Genomic DNA, 27,495 nt, shown 5'->3' on the forward strand with positions numbered 1-27,495 from the left:
TCCATGCCACGTCACATGCCAAACCACAGTCTGCTCCATGTCCTAGGCCTGCCTCTGCTCCACGGTCCAGGCCCGCCTCATATATATATAATTTAAAGATAGACAAAACTGTTTGTGGGTGGTACTGTTCTGCCATGCTTAATGCCCTCTAATGAGCTTACCATCGATTCTCTTTCTAGACCCCTTTTTATTTAATTATTTATTTATTTATTCTTGGTTAGTTTTCCTAAAATCTATTTTAAGAAGACTACTCTTAGCCACATCAAATAATCAGAAACATTTATTTTACACCAGCAAATAAAAGTTTTTTTTTTTTTCTTCTTTTAGTCAAACAATAACCATGCTACAACATAAAGGTCTATTATTATTAATTTTAATAGTTCATTCAGTGTATGTACAAGAGACCTTCCCATAGAACTATGAGTAGCATAGTTTCTGAGTCAAATTCATGTAACATACCATTTAAAACAAGGACGATTCATTATAAACATGACAAAATAATCTCATAAATAAAATTAAAAAAATGCATAAAATTACCATTTCACTATAATTACACTAAACATTTTCTCTTCTTTCTGAAGACATCATTTCCTAACCATTTCACACTCCAGTATATTTTTTCTTCTCTAAGCAACATCCATTCAACTTAAAAATAAATCCAATATTTCAACAAAGAAGCCATACTCTTTATGAGTGTAGTTCTGATACATATAAATGCACAGGAAAAAGGGATCACAGTAGCTAACATCCATTAAAAGCCATCTAGAGCAGAGGAATGAGGAAACCAGGGAGAGAAAGTAGAAAGAGAGCAGATAGTGAAATAGATAACTAAATGTAAACTCAATGAAGCATCACTGGCAATTTGAAGAGTAAAATAAATGTGAAGAAACATGGCTGGTGATATTTGTATTATGCTTCAGTTTGAGCTGAGAAGGAATATGAGAACACATAGACAACAAGTGTGATTTGGAACTGCCTATGTGTGTAGATTAGCATGAGATGTTAGAAGAAAAAAAATAACAAAAACGATTAGAGAATATGTAATTAATGGGCATCTTTGTTTAGTTAATTTTGCTGATTCAAAAAAAATCAGTTTATGAAGGCCATTAAAACACTTTCAAATGTATATTGAGAATGACTCAAACCCGCACCAAGGCTTGCAATGATGTCGCCATAGGCCTTCTAACTCACAATTTCACAGACAGCACAAAACGTAAATGAGAGATCAGGATCCTATCACATATTTTAAAGGCTAAATGACACAGAGAAAGTATGACAAAACATTTTTTTTATATTTTTGAAGCATAACGCCACATCTCTGAGACAGTTTAGAGTAGAACCTATCAAAATAAATCCTAAAATATTTGTGCTAACAGCTTTTATCTTCTCATAACATGTAGCATCAAACCTTAGCTGGACGCAAAATGTAAAACATCCATGACTGCAAGTGTGTTCTATCAATTCAATGAAATAAAAAAAGAACCAATGTATCCCTAAAATGATGGATGATGCCTAGAAAAATTCATATACATAAGTCTTGCACTTACGTTATTTTAAGCTGTCCTCAAGTAGAGGAAAGAATTTAAATATTTAAGCATTTGCCACTTTAATAAATAAATAAGTAGAATATACAGCACCCAGGAACGAATGACTTCAAACTAAAAAATAATAATAATATCTCTCAAAATAGAAAGAATATCTTGGCAAAAAGGTGCTCAAATGATAACAAGGGGATGGTACCACAGACACAATCTTATTATATGCAGCAAAAACTAATGCACTATATATATATATATATATATATATATATATATATATATATATATATATATATATATATATATATATACTTAACATACACATGATGTGTGTAGATTGTATATCTATATAAAAATGTCTCATCTATATTAGCTTCAACCTTACGTACACAAGATGTGACATCAGATATGACACTGTGGAAGTTTAAGTTAGTTTGCATTCATGACTCCCTTTCAACGAGAGACACAACTGGGCCAAATGGAGCCGAACACTAAGACCAAAGCAGAGTTTCCAAACATGTTATCGCACATCACCGAACAACCGCAGCACACTATGGCAAAGTCCTCACATTACACCACCACACACAAAGATGACTTTTAAATCCATTCCAAATATATAGAAGAGTCCTAATTTTGGCTCAGCTTGTTGCAAACAGTCCTTAAAACAACACAGGAACACCAACATTGACAATCAACAAAATAGTTATTGACTAAATGGCATGTTATCATTTGCATCATTTGTATCTCTCTCTTTCAGAAAACAAAAAGAGTAATGGAACAGAAAATTACAGTACTGATTGATGAACAAAGCAAGCGAGTCTGTAGAACTGGTATGCTTTTGTTAATTGCCTCAAAATTTTTATCATTTTACAGAAAAAAAGGGACATTGAGAATTCCATCACACGTTTCTCAGAGGACCTTCGTTGGTCTTTAAACACCAATGGCAAGTTCACAGAGTCAAATTGAAACCACACTCAGAAGTACTTATAAATGGGAACAAACATTGCATATCCATAAATATACCTACAAGAAAACCGAAATTGTGAAAATTTCATCTAACGAAGTCAAGGAACAGTGCATGCCACAGGACGACAAGCAAATCTGGCTGGGGAAGGAGGGAACAAGTGGAAGGCAAGATTGGAGGTCAAAGGCAACCAAGAGAAGAGGGCAAACGACAGATATTTTTATCTTTTTTCTTAGACTAATTTTTAAGCTACATTGAGGCGAATGTGTGCCGCTCTTGTGTGGGTGAAGGAAGTGGTATGTGAATAAGGGACAGGATATGCTAAATAATTCAGCTATCATTCCACCAACGCTGGCTTTCCTCCTCTCAAAAACAGGCTTTTTTTGTTGTAGCTGAAGGATTCTTTCCATAAATTTTTTTCCCCTCAGAGAGGTGGTGCAGAGTGGCAAGAAATATGCCACAGGGTGGAGGTTGAGGGGGCGGAGCTTTTAGTTGAAGCCGGTGTCAGTGTGGTAGGTGGTGTGGTAACCGTCGGACGTTAACTGGGTGGTTTCTGTGGCCGATGAGGGCTGCATCACGATTGGCTCACCTCCACCTGCCTCTGTGTGGAGATCAGGAAAAAACAGATGTTTCAGACAATAGCGCACATTTAGATTCAACAGGATTTTATAGTGTAAACAAAAAGCATCTGGAACTGTTTGACAGAAACATTCTAACTCTAGAATCCTACCTTGTCTGTTTCGATCCTAACATTATCTAGTAAGATTTTAACTTAACTGGACTAGTTCACCCCCCCAAAAAATCTTATCATTTACTCATCCTCATGCCATCCCAGATGCATATGACTTTCTATCTTCAGAAGAACACATTTGAAGGAAAACAGAAGAATATCTCAGATCAGTAGGTCCTTAAAATGCAAGTGAATGGTGATCAGACATTTGAAGCTCTACAAATCACAGACAGTCATCAGAAACGTTATCCATATTACTCCAGAGGTTAAATGAATGCAGTCTAAAGTGAAGCGAGCGATTTTGGTGAGAAAAATATCAATATTTAAATACTTTATAAATCTACTATAAAAAGAACTCTACATTATCGCTTCCAGTCAGCAACAGTATGCACATTCTGGAGAGGGTGAAGTTCACACTATTTTTCATGTGACATTCACATTGGCATGTTATGGACGTAATCACATTTTTTTGATATATAGTTAAAAAGTTATGATTTATAGTTAAAAAATACTTAAATATTTTTTGGGGGCCTGGGTAGCTCAGTGAGTAAAGACGCTGACTACCACCCCTGGAGTTTGCGAGTTCAAATACCAGGGCATGCTGAGTGACTCTAGCCAGGTCTCCTAAGCAACCAAATTGGCCCTGTTGCTAGTGTGGGTAGAATCACATGGGTTAACCTCTATACCGCTATAATGTGGTTCGCTCTTGGTGGGGCACATGGTGAGTTGTGCATGGATGCTGCGGTGGATGGCGTGAAGCCAACACACGCGCTATGTCTCCATGGTGGTGCGCTCAACAACAGACGCTGAGGCAACTGAGATTCGTCCTCTTGACATCCGGATTGAGGTGAGTCACTATGCCACCACGAGGACTTAGAGTGCATTGGGCATTCCAAATTGGGGACAAAAAAGGTGGGAAAAAATAAATAAAATAAAATATTATCTTTATCACAGCAAAAGCCATCATTTAGCTTTAGAAGACATTAATTTAACCAGTAGAGTTTTACGGATGACGTTTTTGCTGACTGTCTGTTCTTTTTGGAGCTTCAAATGTTGTATCCCCATCCACTTGCATTTTAAGGACCTACTGAGCTAAGATATTTTTCTTCAAATGTGTTATGATGAAGAAAGACAGTCATACACATCTAGGATGGTGAATAAATGATGAAAGAATTTTCATTTTTGGGTGAACTATCCCTTTAAAACTTAAAGGTGGGGTATGTGATTTTCTTTTTTGACCATTTTTTCAAAATAACTTGAAATCCTATTCCTAACCCACTTACTGGCTGTAAATTAGAAGCACTGAAATGAAAATTAAGCAATTTAATCATCTGTGGAACGGGCAGGACTCGAAAAACTCCAGCCAATCATTTTCAAGACCATCTAGAATCATTGGACAGAAAATGTGTCAATCAAACGGTCGTACCATGCCCCCTCCCCCACCACCCTGGCGGCGTGTCCTGTTCAGTGCGCATACTCAAAGCTCGTGACCCAGTAACAGGAAGCGATTGTATTTATGTATGGAGAATAGAGCTTTTATAGTGCTAGTGGGGTTGTTCCACATTTCTATGAATCCTGTTTTGAATAGAAGACCGCTGTACAGACGCCAGGGCTGGCGATGTTCTTTTTTTTTACAGTTATGAGAAAATCAGCTCTACACCTTTCAAGAGTGGTATACGACCCCCTCCTCCTGCTGTGTCAACAATTTGCTCTGAAAAATTGTCTGACAGGTGAATGCACTGTTTGACTAGTGAGTCTAGAACACTGCTAGAACACTGCGCATCTGAGTTTTCGCTCGTGCATGATTGCGCGTCCATGTTTTTCGAATGGGTGGAGTCAGGGCCAGCGTTGGAGGAGAGAAGGTAGGACCTTAGAGTTGTGTATTTTCAAAATCTGCCGGCCGTTTTGCAAATCACATACCCCACCTTTAAGATAAGAAGTTTCAGTAATACATGTTAACATGAAACGACATTCACAACAAAGTTTACATTAATAATCATGTATTTATGAATTGAAGATGATATTTAACCTAAAGTGGGCATTACATACCAGAATGGGAGAAAGGAGGTAGGAGGGGAGGGGCTGAAAGGAGGAATTTGTGATGTCATCCAAAAAAGAAAGTTATTTTAGAGGCGGAGCAAGTTATTTACATTTTTATAAAGATTTTAAAAACAAACATTGTTTTAAATTTAGAATAATGTGCACTAATGAATTGTGCATAATAGGGCTGGGTATCGTCAACCACCTCATGATACAATTTAATATACAGTATGTAATATATCAGTATTATAATTGGATCACTAATGAAACTGTGCAAGGGACTGAAAGTGTATGTGAGAGAAAGGTGAATCTGCAGGTTCAGTTTCAATCTCTTGTGATTCTGACCGCACTGCAAAACAAATTTGTGCTAACTTAGCCGACTTGCTTCTTTATTATTGAACTGATTATATGCATCAGTGTCTGAGGTTAACTTTTCCATTGAGGGGCAACATTTGCCACCTAAATTGTTGTAATTTTCAGTGGCATTTTTTTATTGATATAAAAATGTACAGTGTGTCATCTTTTATGTCAAATACTTCATTGTAATCAACATAAATTCGTAATATTAAAATAGTTGATCTCCTGGAATTTTCAAACATAACAGTCTCTAGTTTACTCAGAATGGTGCCAAAAACAAAAAAAAACATCCAGTAAGTGGCAGATCTGCAGACGGAAACATCTTGTTGATGAGAGAGGTCAACAGAGAATGTCCAGACTGGTTCGAGTTGACAGAAAGGCTATGGTAACTCAGATGACCACTCTGTGCAATTGTAATTAGCAGAATAGTATGCTCAACACATCGAAACTTGAGGCGGATGGGCTACAACAGCAGATGACTAGGTTGGGCACTTTATTAGGACCGTACTGTTCCTTATAATGTCCTCAGTGAGCGTACATTTAATGTTTTATATTAAAATATGATTTTCTCAGGCATTTTTGTCACTTTCAGTGGCATTTTTGCCCCGAGCCCACCTTAATTTCTGACCCTGATATGAATACACATATAGTTGAACAAGTTTTGGGATATGTAGATGTTTGATAGTATCGGCACAGCCCTAGTGCACAATAAGACCAGGAAAATGCATTAAGAAAGTACAGTAAATAGACTAAATTTTGATTTCAAGTTGACTTTATATAGCATTCATTTATAGAGCTTCATTCATGCAGGACATGGAGTCAATATATGAGCTAACCTCTCTCATCGGACTGCAGCTGGGCCTCTAGGTCTTCAGGGGAGACATAGAACTCCTGCTCTTGTCCTTCAGGTGGCCGTGGTTTGCACTTTCCACAGCAGCAGTTACAACAACAGCACAGGCAACAGCAGAAGTAACAGCCTGTTGCCAGACCACAGAATATAAACAGAGCCTGTAGGGGGAGATAAAGAGCAACAAAACAAATTAGAGGTTAAATAAGGTTGTCAGGTATGCCTGTTTTCTGAGATCTATATTACACTAATGATGATATCATAAAAGCATGTTATTTTCTGAGATCAAAATCCACCCATCCACCCACAAATATACCACTTACCTTGGCCCACCAGCTGGAAAGGACAAAGTAGGTGTTGACATTCTCCTCTCCAAACTGCTCTGCCACGTAAAGCCCCAGAGAGCCATACTTGTCATAGATGTTTCGCTTTGTGGGGTCATTTAAAATGGCATGAGCGTTGTTTATCTCTTTAAACTTATCTGATGCCTCGGGGTTGTCAGGATTCTTGTCAGGGTGATATTTCAATGCCAGTTTCCTGAAAAAAATATAAAATTGCACATAAACTACATTAACTTTTTTTCACTACTTAGATTTGGTATTCATACATAACAAATTATATAAAGCATTCATATTTACTGCCAGAATAAAATTTTCTCAGGGCCTGCAGTGAATGCAGCCTAAATGACAATCCAAAAATATTATACTTAGGGATGTCCCGGTACCAGGTTTTGATACATCACAATATGATACCTGTTTTTTGGTTTATTTGTCTGAAGATCCATATCAGCAGTTTATTTTAATTTTATCAACAAAATGGTGTCTAAAAAAAAACTTTTGGTTTACTGTACTAAATGCTTCTATACTCACACAAAACTATGAGCAAAGCCTGAATAATTATGTTTAATTATTATTATACTTTCAAGACATATGCAAAACAGTTCCTTTCCTTTACTTAACATTTAAAAGGGACTGTTTATTAAAGAGTAAAATGATCCATCAGGGATGGAGTGGGACAAAAAAAGTCCACCCAGCAGAGGGCAATAGTGACACCAGAATAGAAATATTAATAATTCTGCCCAGCTGAAAATAACATAATTATGTTAGATACATGGTCACTGATTTCATACATTTGAAGTATTTTAAATTACTATTGTAATTTTTAAAACCTCATTGTCACTGATTACATGTTTCTAAAGTATTCTTTTCAAAAAAAAAATTTAAAGGTAATGGTTATCTAGTAAATTAATCTTTGCCATAGTATAAATTTACTGGTGAAATCAGACATTACATTTGGTACTATCAGGAATATCAAATATCAGGACCCTTAGCATTATTATACATTATATTCAGTATTATATACAGTTTAATATAATACAATCATCTGCAAATGCAGTGCAAATTTACTCATGTGCTGAACAGTACACGATAAGAAACGATCTAAAACACTTCAAAAACCGGCACACATGAAATACATGAAAGCTGCATGATTGATTACATTGAAACTGAAAGCATGGTAAAATGTTGCTAGAGTTTAATAAAAATGGTGGCACTCCCTTATTCCATTGCGATCGGTTTGATTGTTGCAGATGCACGCGCTCATTTGCTCAGTGAAGTTTGTTTTATTAGATTTTTCTATTCCCTTTTCTCCCAATTTGGAATGCCCAATTCCCATTACTTAGTGGTCCTAGTGGTGGCACGGTTACTCACCTCAATCCGGGTGGCGGAGGACAAGTCTTAGTTGCCTCTGCTTCTGAGACAGTCAATCCGCACATCTTATCACGTGGCTTGTTGTGCATGACACCGCAGAGACTCACAGCATGTGGAGGCTCATGCTACTCTCCGTGATCTATGCACAACTTACCACATGCCCCACTGAGAGCAAGAACCACTAATAGTGACCACAAGGAGGTTACCCCATGCGACTCTACCCTCCCTAGCAAACAGGCCAATTTGCTTGCTTAGGGGACCTGGCTGTGCTCAGTGAAGTTTAACGGAGGCTTGCATGTGGTGAAAACAAACAGTTTTGCGAAATACCCTAAAATGCGTGCCTGATTTTGAATCCATAACATGTATACATTATAAAACATAGGAAATAGCAGTAAAATGTAAGGTATGCCCTGGAGAAAAACAACTCTTAAACGCATCAAACAGCACACGCCCTCTTTCAACACAAATGATTCAGCAACCGCTCCACATTAAACTGTTTGCTTACTATGATCTTTGAAGTGTTTATAAAGTGCTCTTGTGCACTGAACATCTTAGGTCTTGTTTTTTCTGCTTCAATTTGTCTCCATCATTTTTCAAATGGGCTTCATCATGCAACACATTTTCACTGGGCTGTAAAGTGACGTCACTGGCAGTGCTTCTCCATACTAGTTGCTCCATACATATTAGTTTATCCAACTAATCGATAATAAAAATAATTGTTGATGATTTTCATTATATATATTTATCAATTTTATCGATTAGTTGTTGCAGCCCTAATTAAAACTTTAATCAAATGAAAATGGAACAATACATTTTCAACATAATATTGTGTTATTTTTATAAAACGAAGAGCTTCTATACAGAACCTCACAGCACAATCCAAAATACAACATTGGAGTTATTTTTGTCAAATAAAGTGCTACATAACAGCATCACAGATGTGAGATGTTGCTTGAATATAATTAACTTACTATTGATTTATTATTATTGTTAGTAGTAGTATAACAGTGAATATTACTTTATTATACAGCAGTGATACATTTCTGTTGTACTATTTTACATTTAAATTGAGCTTTTATTTTGGAGTGAAGCCAATTAAATTTTTGTGTTTTTGACGGTAGCTTTTCACTTCCTGGAAAGCAGGTCACTACGTGGCCCAATGTGATTATTAAACCACAAAAGGCTGTTATTTAATCAAATAAAAAAGTTAATTACCGCTCTACTCTTTGTCATCTGCTCAAAAACAGAGCATGCAATGCTCATTATGGTGTTTTCAGTGTATGAGACAAGGAGCTCTTAAAAGGTACGAGCACAACACTGTCTCCAGAAATTCACAAGTTCTCACATTTGAAGCATGCAGCACATGCAAATATTATATTAATCTTAATAAATCACAGCTTTTGCGGTTTAATAATCACACTAGGACATAACATGATTTAAATTTGTCCACTGAATTTTTTCACAATAACATTCGTATGTCAGATGGTATCGGATTTTTTGGTATCGGAGCATTTTTACGAGCACAAGTAGAAGTAACTGAGCGTGGTATTGGACACGATTTCAATACCAGTATCGGTACATACCTAATTATACTATCTTTTATTATACATTTATAAAATAAACATTATTATATTAATATTCAATATAAAGTTGTATTCAATAGCATTATTATCACTTAGTGTGTTTATCATAAACATTTCCTTAACTTACTATCTAATTGTGAAATTTTTAAACAAAAGCATAATGCTGTGATTTTTCTAATCAAGATTTTCCTTAACACTTTAGAATAAGGTTCCATTCGTTAACATCGGCTAATGCATTAGGTATCATGAACTATCAATTAACAATAAATTTTTTACAGCATTTATCAATCTTTGTTAATGTTAGTTAATAAAACTACAATTGTGTATTACTAGTTCATGTTAGTTCATAGTGCATTAACTAATGTTGACATATACAACTTTTGATTTTAACAATCATTACTATATGTTGAAATTTACATTAACTAAGATTAATAAATGTTTTATTTAGGGGGGCTGGGTAGCTCAGCGAGTAAAGACACTGACTACCACCCCTGGAGCCACGAGTTCGAATACAGGGAGTGCAGAGTGACTCCAGCCAGGTCTCCTAAGCAACCTGCTAGAGAGGATAAAGTCACATGGGTTAACTTCCTTGTGGTAACTATAATGTCGTTCGCTCTCGGTGGGGCGTGTGGTGAGTTGTGCGTGGATGCCATGGAGAGTAGTGTGAAGCCTCCACACGCACTATGTCTCCGTGGTAATGTGCTCAACAAACCACGTGATAAGATGCGCGGATTGACGGTCTCAGATGCGGAGGCAACTGAGATTCGTCCTCTGCCACCCGGATTGAGGCGTGTCACTACACCACCACGAGAGCACATTGGCAATTGGACATTCCAAATTGGGGAGAAAAGAAATGTGTTTATCGTTAAAAAGTATTACTTCTTGTTAGTTAATTTTAACTCAGGGGTTCTCAACGGGGTCAGTATCGCCCACCCAGTGGTCGTTCAAATGATGCCAGAAGACGCTGAGAGCAAATTAGTAGAGAGGGGGCATTAGGTTACAAATGGGAGGCGTTTATTAGTCTTGTTAATTAAATCTAGAGTCAAGTTCCTGTTTGCATTAAAATGTTTATCTAGACTCCATTATTCGGGTTGGTATGCATCTGTACAACGGTTCATCTGATTCTTAAGTCTAGTGACACATCTGAAGTATCTGATTTAGCAGCGTCAAATAGAGAGGTGAAGTCATAACCTACGCTAATGCACCTGTATGGCTCTGTAGGTGGAATCAAGGGAAGCGTGTGCAAATTTACTCACAGACCGGTCTCAAGCTCATAAACGTGCACCTCTGATTATTGCAGCACTGCGAGAAGCAGTGAGAAGCACGGCACGAGACACAGAAACCATTTCAATTCAGCATTGAATAGAACTTTTTCACACTCCGGGTTTTGGAACGTAGAAGTAAAGGTTTGCAGGCTAAACTTCGACAGTGGTGAATGGGAGATAACAGCAAATATTATTTCACAGAAAAAACCTACTATTACATTTGAATGACTTTCCAGAAGAGTGGTGAATTAAGACATTCAGATGGGAGAAGATGCCAAATTTACTGTCACTCTCTCAGCAGCTGCAATAGAAACCCCCTCGCAGCTGTGGCCATTCGTTTTTTTAAACTAATTCCAGGGTAATATAACACAAAGCATTATGTTATAAACTTCACAAATATTATTTTCAGTCAATGTTTAAAAAAAATCATGTAAAAAAAGTTTGCTAGATTTACACTGCTAAATAAGGCGGAAATGCTTCATCACAGTGTGTGAAAAAAGGTCTATTCTACATGACCACCCTTGAATGTTTACTATAGTAACACTAAGTGTACTTTAGACAGAAATAGATTCATAATATTACATATTATCACTACTTCAGCTCTATTAAATTTGTCATAGGTTACATTGGGGACAACTTTTAAATGTTTATATAAATACATTAAAAATGATAAAATACATATTTTTTATGTATTTATAGTTTTTGCATGTTTAGAGTAGGCCTTCTGTTTTTTATAATAAAAATGCCAAAATTAGTTTTTTAGAAATCATGTTACATCTAACCACACTAGTGAAGAAGATTCATGTTTTCATGTGATTACTATGGTCTTTTTTACAAATACCACTGTTAAAACTATAAAAATAAATGTACAGGGCAAATGCAAAATACATACATATACAATATTTAATTTTTTTGATTAAATAGAAATGCGTAAATCCCCACCCAAAATAGGCTGAAATATTTTTGTTTGAGTGTAAGAAAATATAAGTGGTTTTGTTTGCCTTGAGAAATTCCAAGAAATGATAGAATTGAAATCAATAAGAACCTGATGAAAAGAGTTCCAGCTCAGTCACACTGTTAGAATAATTTCATCACAAAATTAGGTGTTAACGTTTTACTTTTATCTGTGTTATAGATAACATTACTGTAATAACATTATGGATGTACTATGAAAGTATGTTGATACCTGTACATCCAACTCAAAATCAATGCTGTAATGTAGAATGAGCATTTCAATGGGACAAAATATGCAATATTATTGGTCTTTTCACTTATTTTTGAAATATAATATCAATATCACTTTCATTATTAGTTTCTATCTTTGCATTTTTATTTTATATTCCCAGATATAGCCCTCTGTCTGCTTAAAATTATGAAATGCAAGGTTTGGTCTCACATTCATGACATAAGCCTGCTCAATTTATTAATAAATTTAAAAATTATGCAATGCATCGAAGTTGCATTAAGCAAATTAAGCAAATTATACAAATATTGAGTTTTGTGTTTTTTTTCTTTTTTTTTGGTAACACAAAGTCTCCGATTTCAAATTCTGTCACATGGGGCTCAAAAAAAGGTTGAGAAACACTGTGTTAACTAATGTTGTTAACGAATGTTAACAAATGGAACCTTATTGTAAAGTGTTACCAGGTTTTCATACCAAGAAAATAGCACCCTAACATCTCTTAATGGAAGACTGACAGCTTCAATTTCAGTAAGATAAAGTGCATAGGAAATGGTCCCTGAATGCACTTAACTGTATTGAGCCGTGGGGTCCCACATTGCTGTCTGCTGCAATTAGCCAATAAGCAATTTATTAAAACCAGAAAGAGTAAAAGCAGTAAAAGTGATCTGCCAAATGGTGCAGAGCAGAACACTGTGAGAGGATGCGGAGGAAGGGGTGGGGCTTTTCAAACTCGCCTGTATGACTTCTTGATGTCATCAGCAGTGGCCACTTTGTCGACACCCAGCACATGGTACAGTGATTCTCCAGAGGTGGAGAGAGTACGCTGCCTCTGCTGCTCAGCCATGACAATTTAGCTTCTCAAAAATCTGAACACACAAACACATCATGTAGGATGATGACATCATAAAACAGGACTGAAAGAAAAAAAAAAACAGGATATAAAATGCCTTGCTTTTATGCTTGTTTACAGATTTAAATGGCAAATTTTAGAGGTAATGAGCTTGATCTATATCTTGTTTTATTTGTAAGGACATCTTTACAGATCCATCATACAACTATACAGCAAGGATTTTCATGTACTGAAAAAACATGCCAGATATCAGGGTACCATATACTTTCACATAATATTTTTTGTACAGACATGGATGTGCCTATGCTCTACACTACATCTCTCATTAACGGTTTTGCAAGTTACAGTATAGTTTTTATTTTGTGGTCCCATCTCTATTTAGTTTTTATAATTTTTTTAATAATCAATATAACACTTTACCAAAAAATAAACCACAAACCTGTTTTACTCCATCCATCTACATATAGGCTTAAGTCACTTTGCGCATCTCTCTCAGCATTTCCTTTACACGCTGAGTTAACGTTTGCATTTTTAACACAATCAAGGGATTAATTTGAGCAGTGCTTGGAGTGATGAACTTGGCAGTCAAGAGGAGCATTAAAAGTTTTGAACACATCTGAATCACAGTCTAGCGGAAATACCAGTCTCAACAAACAAATTTGCAAGTGCATTTTCACGTTTCTTATATTCATCTGATCTTGTTGTCCAAACCCAAGATCTTTGGAATCACGACATCAGAGTCTGATGTTTCACACATTGAGAGATACTGGCTCAGGGAATGCACTGTATTTATTCCTTTAATTTCAACACCACAAATCATATGATTGGATGTGACAATGCATTAGATTCTTTCAGTTTCATAATTAAATTAAAATAGTCCCACACAGGGCTCTGTCGTTTCCTACCAGCCCTCAGTCATGTCCCTGACTTCTTTATCGGTATCAGCTAAAATTTGTGATATATAAATAGAATTGGAGCTTCATCTTCAGCTTTTTTACAGATGGTGTGATGTTTGCTTCCAGAATTTGCTGGTATTTAATTTAATCCATTCTTTCTTCTACAAGTGAAATGTTTCCCATGCCGCTAGCTGCAACACAAGCCCTGAAAGTAATATTGTGACTATTGGTATCTCTTTTTTTTGACTCATTGTTTGATAGGAATGCCAAAAGCATTTCAAAGATGAAAACTGAACACTACTCTGTGGATTAACATACAATGTATATTACACAGTATCCACTCAGTAGTAAGCTAGTATTTCATTCTGAAAACGTAGCTCATGTCTTTGTATTAGATGCAGTTTGTTTGGTACACAATAAATACGTCTTTAAACCACAACTAAAATTTGAACAAAATGGATCTGACTGATTCACAGTGCAACACTCGTAAAAGGCGTCATCATTCTGATAGATTGTAATTGTGAATATGACATCTGCTGAAAGCAAACCTGTGATTGGTATTGATTTCTCATTCTGGGGGCCAGCATGAAAGAATCAGCTGACAGGAAAAGAGTGAGTCAGCTGGAGAACACGAATGATCGATCAATCCCTGTGCTTAACAGTTGGAGAGGTGTTCTTTTCATGAAATTCTGCACCCTTTTTTCTCCAAGCATACCTTTGCTCATTGAGGCAAAAAAAATAGATTTTAACTTCATCAGCCCACAGGACTTGTTTCCAAAATGCATCAGGCTTGTTTAGAAGTTAATTTGCAAACTTCTGACAATGAAATTTGTGGTGAGGGTGCAGGAAAGGTTTTCGTCTCATGACTCTTCAATGAAGGTCATATTTGTGCAGGTGTCGCTGCACAGTAGAACAGTGCACCATTACTCCAGAGTCTGCTAAATATTCATTAATGTCTTTTGCAGTCAAACAGGGGTTTTGATTTGCCTTTCTAGCAATCCTACAAGGAGTTCTCTATAAAAAATATTCTTGGTCTTCCAGACCTCAACTTGACCTTACCATTCCTATTAACTACCATTTCTTAATTACATTATGAACTGAGGAAACGGCTACCTGTAAACGCTTTGCTATCTTCTTATAGCCTTCTCCTGCTTTGTGGGCATCAATTATTTTAATTTTCAGAGTGCTAGGCAGCTGCTTAGAGGAGCCCGTGGCTGCTGATTGTTGGGACAAGGTTTGAGGAGTCAGAGTATTTGTAAAGCTTTGAAATTTGCATCACCTGGCCTTTCCAAACAATGATTGTGAACAAGCCATAGCCCTAACAAGCTAATTAAGGTTTGAAACATTGGCAAATCTCTTGGGGTGCCCAAATTTTGAATGGTGCTCCTTTCCTTTTTTCCCCTTTTTTTGAGCAAGAAAATTTTCAATAATAAAATTTTCTTGCTTAAAATGTTGAAAAGAATGTTTCATCTTTAACTTTATGCCTTTTGGAGATCAATTCATCTTCTACTCACTTAACTATTAACAGCAACAGAAAATTTGGCCAGGGGTGCCCAAACTTTTGCGTGCCACTGTATCTCTGAAGTTGTCTGTTTGTATCTTACCTCAGTTTCAGTGACCTTGTTTACATTCAGCTGATTTGTTCGCCACTGAATTTACTGCTTGAACAGGAAAAATGTTGCATGATGATTACAAAAACTTTACTTTATTTTTGATAATTGTTATTCTATTTCAGTTAGTTTTTACAACTGCTGTTTGTTTCATTTAGTTATATACTGTATAATAGTTTTTGTCTACATCTTAGTATACAAAAATAACCCTGGGGTGAACGCAGCAGACTATACTAGCCTGGTGACTAAAAATGGCAAGAGGACGGAGAGAGCTTTGACATTTCTGATAGCAGGCATGCTGGAGTAATGGCAGTTTACTAAGATCTGCTGACTATATCATTTTCTTTTCTCTTTCTCTCTCTCTCGATCCTTGTATCTCCAATTAATTTAAAGAGTCTTTTCTAGATAAATCAATGTGGTATAAAGAAATCACAGTGGCAATAAGGAGAGGTTTTATTTCACAATGACAGTTCAAGTAAACATAAAACAATTTACAATTGAGCTAATAAGTATATTAAGAAAACAGCATTAATCTTCCAAACTGGAGAACCTGCCCCACTACCAAGTATTTCGATGTTAATTCTAAACACACCATAAATGCATTAAATACACTGAACTGAAAATATATTAAAAGGAAAATACCAATACTCAAATTTTTTCTAGTATATTTATATACATCATAAACAGTAGGATACATGCACATACTAGGTTTCGACCAATTATCAGCCTAGCTGATAATCAGATTCGATATTCATAATTTTTCTAATTATTGGAATAAGCACATTAGCCAATATAGCAAACTGCTTTTCTGGAGGTGAGAAGTGAAGTCTTAAATAACTAAATAAATAATAATATTAAAACATTTTGGGTTTTTGATTGTGCTGTGAGGATCACTTTAGAACAGCGCTACTCAAAATGCGGCCCTCTGGACATTTTTTGCAGCCTGTGTTGTTAAAATACATACAAATTATACAAAAATATATTTGCCAATATTAAATGTGTATGCTTTGTGAAGTGCTCATTTTCTAGAATATTTATGGTAATTTTCTGTATCCCTGAATCCCAGAATAGTAAAGAGTGAAAAAAACTGCTAAGAATGTAATATATGATTATAACAAAGAATATTTATGTATAGCTGATATCACAAAGCAGTGACAGATTTAGGCATGGGTGACATCTTGCAGGTCTATTAGGTCTTGCAGGTCTAACTTTGGGGGCGTGTTGAAGTGGGTTTCGCCCAGGGTGCCAAACAAGCTAGAACCGCTACTGCACATAAGAGCGGTGGTCAGTCTGCGCATTCAAAGATGTGCTTGTTCGAGTCACTTATCACAGTGCGAATCTGGTTACTAAATTCATGGTTACTAAAAAAGTACTATAGTAAATCAATGGCTTCTGCTAAAAGACCAATGTTATTACAATCATGGTCAATACAATATTTATATAGTAAAACCATGGTTAATTTTAGTGAGAACTGATTATGTCTGCTTTCTATATTGCAATGAATGTAGCAGAAAGTGTTTCTTTGAAAAATGTAAAATAATCCATGAGAAAACTGTTACACCCCTAATTTAGATTTTATACTTTAAGATATAACTATCACTATAAAATTCTTAATATAAAATTAATAACTACATTTTATATTTATATAAGAGTTACTAAAATTAAGAAGGCAGCCCTCAAGGCTTTAGGGGTCCTGCTTTGAGGCCCCTGAGCTTTCCTAAGTTGAGTAGCCCTGCTTTTGAAGCTCTTCATTTGATTAAAAAATAATGCAATGGCATGTTGAAAGTAATTGTTCTGTTATAATTGTATTCAAATGCTATGAATTAATTTAATTAGACAGTTTTTTCAAATGAAATAAATGTTCAATATTTCATTTAAAACCCCAAATTCAGAGAAAATAAAATGAAAAACAATACAATGGATTTCATAGGGTCTTATTATTGATATAGTTAATGATTAATTGGATTTCCATTCATCAATGTAAAAGACAGTCAATTAAGAAAAGTTCTTAAAATTTGCAACCCTAATTTTAATTATAAAAACCACCCCAAAAAGCTAATTCATGACGCATTATATTCACTACTAAGCCAGTCTACTTTTGAAATGTTTATCTTAGCAAAGTTTATTGACTGTTAAATCCCCTTTGAGTTGCTAAATACATACCGATTATATATTTGCCTCTAAAAACCCAGAGGACACCAAAATGCATTATCAGATGAATAGCCAGCAAAGAGAACGTCCAATTTTCTCCAGATTACAGTTTGAGGTTTAAACACTTATTCCACTTAGGATAATTAGTAAATTGATTTCTAATGAATACTGCAACTTAGGGATAAAACAGAGCAGCTGGATCCTGATGGTATATCAGCTATATACCTCTTCAGTTCAGGAGTCACATCTGGATGTTCAGGCTATTCAGAGACACAACAATAACATCAGAAAGATGTTTCTAATTGAATACTTGCTCAATTGCGCACCAATTTATTGACTTTTGAACAAATCCTGCTTTCATTATAAGCAGGCCTCTTTAGTGATCAGAAGCATTACTCATGTTCACCAGATGACTCACTCTTTTCCTGTCAGCTGATTCTTTCATGCTGGCCCCCAGAATCAGAAATCAATACCAATCACAGGTTTGCTTTCAGCAGATGTCATATTCACAATTACAATCTATCAGAATGATGACGCCTTTTACGAGTGTTGCACTGTGAATCAGTCAGATCCATTTTGTCATTTGTAAGTTGTGGTTTAAAGACTTATTTATTGTGTACCAAACAAACTGCATCTAATACAAAGACATGAGCTACGTTTTCAGAATGAAATACTAGCTTACTACTGAGTGGATACTGTGTAATATACATTGTATGTTAATCCACAGAGTAGCATCCATTTTTCATCTTTGAAATACAAACAGTTGTTTTGCATTTTATTAAAATGTTGTGTAAAATGTCTGCTTTTGGCATTCCTATCAAACAATGAGTTAAAAAAAGAGATACTGAAAATCACAATATTACTTTCAGTTCGCCCATCACACTAGAAATGCAAAGTCATGTTGAGCATTGTTGTATACTCCTTATTTTAGAAAATGTAGTAGGTAATTCAGGTATTCTAACATGCATTAAGAAAATGTGAATACAGTGCACAGGACAGATCCTATATACCGCAAAAACAGTAAGAGTGGTGTGATGCTATTCCAAAGACATCTGACACTATTTTATACAAGTGGGTATTCCATGTGAAAATAAAGCTTGTCTCATTATGTCTGAGGGAGCCCTGAGTTTGTGTCAAATAAATTTTGTGCACACTGAGCTTTCCTCAGCTGACTGTAGTACATCAGCTAGTTTACTCAGCACTGCCAGACACCAATAACTCACACAAGCATTCTGGGACCGAATTCACAAAGATTTTTATCTTACCACGAGGAGTTCTCCAAAGAGTTCTTAGCTAGGGGTTTTTGCTTAAAACCTATTCACAAAACTGTTAAGAGCAAGTTTTAGTAAGGAAATCTTATGATAAGTGTAAGGCAGAGTTGACCTCGTTGCTATGATGATGTCATATTTTATAAGCACACTCTTTTAAAACGACCACAGTGATTGGTAGACAGGGAACCGCTATTTGTCAGCCAAGATAGACTAGACAGACAGACAGATATTGACGGTTGATGAACCTTCATCCTGTGTTGATGTAATGAAATGAGCGTAAATCCCATCAAATGGGTAGCCCGTGATTGCCGTGATTCCCTGTGAATGCCCCCTTTTATCTCTGCAGCGAGCACGCATCTACAGGAAAAATAGTCTATGAACTGTCGGACGATGTGCGGTCTGACAGTTGTATATATAGTATGTACATACAAATGACAGAAATTCCCAATTCATCCACGCTACACAGTTTTATTTGGCCAGCGAGCGCAGAGATGTCAAAACCTTTATCACCGGTGTAATTTGGTTGTTTCCGTTTTTGGGAGAGGTAATTGCATCTTTAAGTAAGGTTACAATAATGAAACCACCCTTGTGATTCAGGCGATAAATTATTTAAAGGTCAATGTCAACATTATAACATTTATAATATTTGAATATTATATTATTAAAATAATAGACTAAATTGTAATTCAGGCGATGCATTTTTAAACAGTCAATATCATAACAATATTCTAATTAGAGCTGTAAGAATTAACGCAAGCATGGGATTAATTTAAAACTTTTTACACGTACATTTTTCTTAATCGCGATTAACACATTGACCGTTAATACAGCATAACCACTGGTGTGAAGTGCGGAACTTTTGTAATGTGTCTACCTAGAGTCATTACTCTGACACATGTTCCACAGCACCAGAGCCTTTCTACCAAGGAGAGCCATCAAGCGAAGCATAAAACAGCATAACACGGCAGTCTTATAGACATTCTATGGGCAGTAAAGTCATAACACGCTTCTTGACCGTTACACTTTCTCATATGATAGAGCCACGGAGGTTGTTATCTCAGTAAATAAAATAATCTGTGACAGCGCCTCCCTGTCAGTGATAAAATGATGGAGAAAGGAGCACTATTTGATGTACAAAACATGCCCAAATGGGACTTGTAATAGAAATCAAGTATTTTTCATCCTTTGTAGGTGTTTACAAGCACATTTCATGGTGATTTCAAAGCAGCGCGCAGCATTGACGCTCTGATGCAAATCATGAACGCAAGTAGCCAGCAAATTAATATTGTGAAGGATGAGAGTTTGAGAGATTTAATGCCCATTGCAATGAATATGCAACCTATGTGGGGACTAGTCTTTTCAATAAGTCAAACTCCCGCTTAGACTGGGAAACATTTAATGTTGCTTGTATTGGTACTGGCATTGGACTAAGAGGTCCTCAGGACGATTTATAAGCTGTTGTGTTTTTAGGAGCTACTTTTAGCGTTAAAATGCTTTATGCATCGCTCTTAAAATACAATTTTATGAGTCCTAAAATTAGGAGTGACGGGCAAATATTTTTTTTTAGAGGTGCTGCTAAATTTCTGCGTTAGGAGCTACTTTTAGCCTTAAGATTTTTTGTGAATATGGGCCCAGGGCCTAGGGATGCAATGAAATTTCGACTGCCAAACATTTTCAGCTGAAGAAAAAAAGTCAGAAAATCTTGGTCGAACATTTTTACAGAAACAGAAAGCACTCACATGGAGAAAAAGCATTTTTTTTTATCCATATCTCAAAAAGTGAAGTGATCACTCTCTTGGTTATTAGAGGATTTTTAAAGAGCGTTTTCCAGTGCTCTGGTTTATTTGCATCATGCTCTTTACTAAGGGTGTAAATCGCCAGTTTCATCATGATACAATCTTATATTGATTCTCTTAGCCAGCGATCCGATGTTTGCCGATTCCTCAAAGTCTGCCGCAAAACGATTTCAATTCGATTAGATTTAGGGGCCTTGGATCAATATTACGTGCTTATTTTACACAATCAATTATATCACATAAATGCAACCAAAATATAATTTGAATATTTTATTTAGCTCTCTGAAAATTGCAAATCCAGTTTCCACAACGGGACTTCCACAACAAAATAAGGTACTTCAGTTACTGAAAAAAATTATATAAAATAAAGTCACACACATGTGATCAGAAATCGTTTGATGTCAGCTGATTATCTTGTGAAATTAGGTAAACACTACAATGACAGTTTGTCATCTCTACAACAATCAAGCAAGTCTTTTAATCCAAAATACTTACATACCCATGACAACAGAATATGTGCTACTGTTCAGTTGTTCTGAAATTTTCAGATTTTTTGATGTGAAGATGTGAAAAGTCTTGTAATCTATGTTGGTGCATGGCAGGTTTTTTCTCTTTCCCTTGTCAGCGCTGTTCAGAATATCGCGTCCGTTTAGCCATTTGAATTGGTTGAATTGCACCATAGCGCTTCAAAATAGATAATTCTCATCTAGAATTCAAATATAATATGGCATGCGCCACAATTAATCGTGCCTGTGATCAGCTCTGCACTATCCAGTAACAGGAGCTTGCAGCCCTGTTGACGTGCATCTTTAGGCTTCAATAACTCTGCGCACATCCGTGTGACGACGGGGTGTAAATCGGACTTTTAATCACGAAACGTTCTTGTATCGATTCTCTTGGCCTGCAGTCCGATATTTGCAGATACTTCAAAGTCTGCTGCGATACGATTCGATTCAGGGGTATGCGATCAATATTCCGATATTATGTGCCATTTTACGCAATCAATTAAAAAAAATGTGTCCTCAAATTTAACCAAAATATAATATGATTATTTTATTCCGATCTCTGTATTAACATTGGGACATCCACAACAAAATAAGGTACTTCAGATTTTGAAAAAAAATATACAGATAAACAATATAAATAAAATAAATTCACAGTAAGTGATCATTACTCATTTGATGACAGCTAATTTTTCAATTTAGTCCAATTCAAAATACTTACATACCCATGACTGGTTTCCAACTATCCGTGTGATCTGTGGTTTTCTTGGCTACAGCTTCCACAGTTGTAATGAAAATTTCTGTTACAGTTAAGTGGCATAAATATTAGTAAAGTTATTGATGTGTAATGTGTAAAGTCTTATAGCTGATGCTGGAGCTGAGCAGGTGTTTCTCTTTCCCTCGTTAGTGCTTTTCAGAATGTTGGGGTTGTCAAGATGTATTATATGGCTGAACTTCTCCATGGTACTTTAAATTAGCAAATTCTCATGTAAAATTAAAATGGGTTGCATGTCCCGACAAAAGATTTTCGTAGTCGACTAGTAGTCATTAGTTTAAGCCATTAGTCAACTAGTTGTCGCACATTTATGATATTTATTTAATTACTTAAATATATATATTTTGGGGGGCATCAGAAAATGGTTTGAGTTCCAGGGCTGAGAAAGATTGTTATAAGTAAAATTGCTAACATTGTTCTTCATTACAGAGAAATACTTCACCGTAATAATGAGCCTTTAAAATATATATTATTTATACTATTTGGTGCCCTACAAATTACAATAAAATCTAAATTGGCTGAATGTGATATCCTTTCACAACTAGAATGAACACAATAGAGATCCTCTTAAGAATCCATTCCACATTCCAGGCCAACATACAATGTGAAACAAAAAATGGCCATTAGAATTAGCTTCATGTTCACTGATGATTTTCACTGGAACTACAGTTCATTTTAAAACTGTTAACAAAAATATATATATTTTGGTGCATCCCTAAAAATATATAATTTATAAAATTATTGAAAACAAAGTCTAATATAAAATAATAATTTTCGGTTTTTGGTTTCCACCCAGTGTCCAGATGTTTTGGTTTCTGCCAATATTTTTTACTTCGGTGTATCACTACCACCAACCTTGAACAACTATGCAAGTGAATGGTGACCAGAGCTTTGTAGCTCCAAAAATCACATAAAGGAAACATAAAATAAATGAATATGACTTAGTGGTTAAATCTGTATCTTCAGAAGTGATATGTTAGATGTGGATGAGAAACAGATAAAAATGTAAGTCCTTTTTTACTCTACATTTCCACTTTCACTTTTACATCTGAAAGCCACATGTGGTGCCTGTTTAGTTTCACTTTCATATTTGAAAGTGAAAGTGGAGATTTAGAGTAAAAAAAATTACTTAAATATTGATCTGTTTCTCACCTATATATATCATATTGCTTCTGAAGATGTGGATTTAACCACTGGAGTCTATGGATTACTTTTTATATTTCCTTTATCTGATTTTTGGAGCTACAACAGGAATGAGATATTCTTCTAAAAATCTTTGTTTGTGTTCTTCTGAAGAAAGAAAGACACACATCTGGAATGACATGAGAGTAAATAATGAGAGAATTATAATTTTTGGGTGAACTATCCCACTGGCGACCTGTCCAGGGTGTCCCCCGCCTTTCGCCCAATGTTAGCTGGGATAGGCTCCAGCCCCCCGCGACCCTGTACACAGGATAAGCGGTTGACGATGGATGGATGGATGGATGGGTGAACTATCCCTTTAAAAGGCATTGGGTGGTCATAACAAATATTGATTTATTTTATGTTTACTGCACTTTGTATGAAGTTAATTAATAAATTAGAATTATATTCAAAGACATTTATACACTCAACACATTGATCTGTGGCTCTGCAGGTGGATACTATTGAACACACTGAATGAAAATCAAGCATTCATAGTGTGTGTTGCACTTGTGTGTGTTTTCGTGTGCATGTGTGTGTGAAGGAGATGACAGGGCAGAGAGGTGCCTCTTATTCATACTGTGGTGCGCAGCGCATTCTGCCGTTTAATGATCACACTTGGACATATAGGGGCTTTTTTATTATTATTTTCAAATGGTCATCTCAAAACTCTCACGTTACATTATATTACATTTTGCTAATGACTTTAATATGGTACCAAAATTAGCAAAAAGATGATATTGTACCGTTTAAACATTTTTGGTATCGCGATATTTCGTTAGTACTTGTATACTGCGCAACCCTAGCACCCGGGTCGCAAGCTGGACAGCAAGCAGGAACCGGCTGAACAGTAAACGTAAACTTTAATGACAAAAACTTAAAACAACATAAAACACATAGAAAACACATGCACAAACAATGGCCACATGTGGCTTTCTCTCTCTCTCGAACTGGTGCCTCCGGCTCATCTTTATCCCCCTCCCAGCTGAATATCCCGATTCTGGGCAAGGCGTTTGTCTTCATGGCCCGGCCCCGCTCCTTGTCACAGTGGCTTTGTTTTGTTTCTGTTTTGCCTTGTGTCTCTCTGTCTTGTGTCACACCCCACCTCCTTGCATGGAGGAGTTGGTTCTCACTGCTGTCCACCAGGAGGCGGAGGAGCCTGCTGCTGACTGCCAGGAAGGCAGAGGAGCCTGCTGCTGACCGGCAGGAGGGTGGAGGAGCCCTCTGCTGACCGCCAGGAGGCAGTGGAGCCTGCTGCTGACCGCCAGGAGGCAGTGGCCATTACCACAGCAATGTTTCTTATTACACAGAAGAGGAGAAGGGCACCTACTCCTCTGATGTTGCCAGTGCTCACGACCACAGAGGCCATTCCCCCTTCCCTGTCAGCGCTCACGGCCAAGGAAGTCATTCCCCTGCCGCTGCCAGCACACACAGCCTCAGAGGATTTTCCCATGCCGCTGCCAGTGCTCACGGCCACGGAAGCTGTCCCCAGTCCCTGTCAGTGCGGCCGTTCACCCGGTGTGGCCGGCGTTACCGACCACTGCGACTGTCGACGAGCCTTCCCAGTTCCATGTATTCATCGAGTCTGTCGATGAGCCTGTCCTGTTCCTTTGTTTGTCTTGTTTCATGATGGTCTTAAGTCGGTCCAGTTTCTTGTCTGTCAGTTCCGGTCATTCCTGGACACAGTTCGTCTGCCCCCAGCTCAGCTTCAGTGGGTTACCAGCCTTGACTGCATTTTTGTTCATTTTTTAATTTTTTGGTTTTAATAAATTACCTTGGTTTTTACTCTGCGTTTGGGTCCTGCCTCTGCTATTCCTGACAGTTTTCTCTTAAACAATATCAAATGGAAAAAACTAATCAAATGCAGAACGAAACAGCGTTATCCGCTAGCTACCAGGATCAATTATCAGCAAGGCTCAATGGACAGAACAGTGTGATCACAGCAGGTTAAACAAGAACTAGTGAGAAGCACAGCACGAGCGTGGAAAGGTTGCATTTACTCGCCAAACCGGTATCGAGTTCTAGACGCACACCACTGATCATTACAGTGCTGCCTGCAAGAACCAGTGAAGCTTGGCACGAGTTGCGGAAAACATTTGAATTTGGCACAGAATTCTCAGGTGCAAACCACTATGAAACCCTCGGTGAATAAAGTTGTTTAAAACCACTTTAAATGGGCCAAAATAAAAAAAAAAAGTAGGTTACTGATGAGATGAACAGGAACACTGATATGAACAAGACTTTTCACACATCAGCGCCCTTAGAGAATTACTATATATGTACTATAGTAACACTAACTGTATTAGCTAGTATTTTTGACAGAAACAGATTCATAATAAATATTATCATTTATAATGGGCTACATTAGGGGGTGATTTTTGTTACAACAATGGCAGTTTATAAATGTTGTTATTTTTAATTAATATTTGTTTAAAGTGTTTAGAGTTTTCATTACAAAAATGATATAGTTTGTTTTAAAAAATCATGTTACATCTAACCATGGTAGTGAATATGTGCTTTGTTTTACCTTGGGTTATCATGGTCTAGTTAACCACTGTTAACTATTTAAAAAACTATGGTGAATTTTCATAAACGCTAATGCAAAATATAATCAAGGCAAGGTGAATTATGGACAAAGTTAGTTTTACTTCCATGTAAAAATCTGTTCTCTTCAAATGCTCTATGATTGTAGAAGAATATAGTTGATTTTGTTTGCCATCAAATTTCCAAGAATCAACAAAAACCTGATGAAAAGAGTCCCAATTTAACCGCACTGTCAAAATAATTTAGCCCTATGTAAATTAGGTGTTAACTTTTTATCAATGTTTTAGACTTCTTGTTGTTAATACCACTAAATTGAGGTTGATCATTGTAAGGGTACGATATTTTATGTGCGACACGTCATAATGATGTGACGATATCACGACAATCCCTATAATAAGGCATTAGCCTTATGATAAAAATGTATTTGTTGCAATTTGCAAATAAGCGTTTTGACTGTATGGCAGAACATTTTCCAGTATTATGAGGATTTTGGCGTTGGTGGTAATCAGTCACGAACGGGCCTGTTCGCATCCAACATAACATCATGTAAGGGAGTGATGGCTGTGCCTCAAATCCCAGTGGGCAGCTAGACATCGTTTTCGGAGCATTGGAAACGGAATTCGAGCGCGCCTATCCACCCATGATGTAGTGAGATGCTTCCGTTCGGCTTACGTTCAGAGAGGCACGAGCATCCGAGCAATTCAGTCTTCATGCAAGAGCGCTCGTTTTTAAAACGATAAATTCCGCACTGCGTGCGACTATCATCGCTATTCAGTCCCTATTTAAATGCAATGCCAAACCGAGCAAATGTAAATGTTATTCATTAATTCACAATATCAACAACTGAGGAGGGGTCGAGTTGCTGAATATGAGCGACAAACGTCTGTGGCACGAGACGTTTTTTCTGCTCTTCAAAATGACATTTGCGCTTTATTGTGTTACATACTACAGATTCCTTCAATAAACGGATATGATTTAAAGTTAATCTATGGTTTGTTACGCCTGCGCATCACTAGGAAGGGCCCAGGTGCTTTGGTTTGCTCTGCGCTCCAGCATCCATATTCCTCTGGCCTGTTAGCTCGCGCTACCGTTTCAGCGAATGAGCTCAGTTCAGGAAAACCCATTGATTAATCAAATTGTGGAAAATGTGGCTTCTCCAGAGGTGTAAGGTTGCTTTAACAGATGCCCCGCTTACCGTTTCGTCGGCCCCGACACACGGCGTCTTGATTGAATTTCAGTGCAGTAAAGAAGACGATGTTAAATGTGTCGTTGCATCCCCGGGAACCGCGCGCGTGACTACGTAAGTACCAGAGATGCAGCAGATCTTGCTTGACTCCGCCCACACGTGACGCCAGCATAACGGCGAGCCCGTTTCGCTGAATAAATAGGTAAAAAGGGGTACTGTATTCACCAGAAAATGGCAAATTATATAAAAAATATACGCCATGTATTATATGATGTCAAATGTGTTTAAAAATGTCTTATTAATTAACTAGTAACTGATAACACGTATTATGCTCTCTGTCGCCTCCTTCCGTTAAGTAGTGCTTGCATCGAATAATCAGAAGACATGCAACCCAACTGTTTTTTACAGGTGCTCCTTGATCACTGGCCAGAAGCATTTGAGAAAACAATTTAATGATTCAATATTTCATACAAATTATAATTATTTGAATAGAAATTCTGACGACTGGCAATGGT

General features: G+C 36.7%; 1 protein-coding gene across 1 annotated transcript; it reads right to left on the reverse strand.

The window, feature by feature from the left end:
• Positions 1 to 272: 272 nt before the first annotated feature.
• On the reverse strand, positions 273 to 27,158 carry dnajc5aa (DnaJ (Hsp40) homolog, subfamily C, member 5aa). Its single transcript, XM_052094565.1, has 5 exons — positions 26,990 to 27,158; positions 12,951 to 13,082; positions 6,800 to 7,013; positions 6,466 to 6,637; positions 273 to 3,103 (listed from the first exon to the last, which is right to left on the reverse strand). Exons 2-5 carry the CDS (start codon positions 13,058 to 13,060, stop codon positions 2,991 to 2,993), a joined length of 609 nt encoding a protein of 202 aa, XP_051950525.1. The 5' UTR covers positions 13,061 to 13,082; positions 26,990 to 27,158; the 3' UTR covers positions 273 to 2,990.
• Between the last annotated feature and the right edge of the window lie 337 nt (positions 27,159 to 27,495).

Source organism: Xyrauchen texanus, chromosome 27 (assembly GCF_025860055.1).
Source record: "Xyrauchen texanus isolate HMW12.3.18 chromosome 27, RBS_HiC_50CHRs, whole genome shotgun sequence".
In the NCBI taxonomy this organism is placed as follows: domain Eukaryota; kingdom Metazoa; phylum Chordata; class Actinopteri; order Cypriniformes; family Catostomidae; genus Xyrauchen; species Xyrauchen texanus.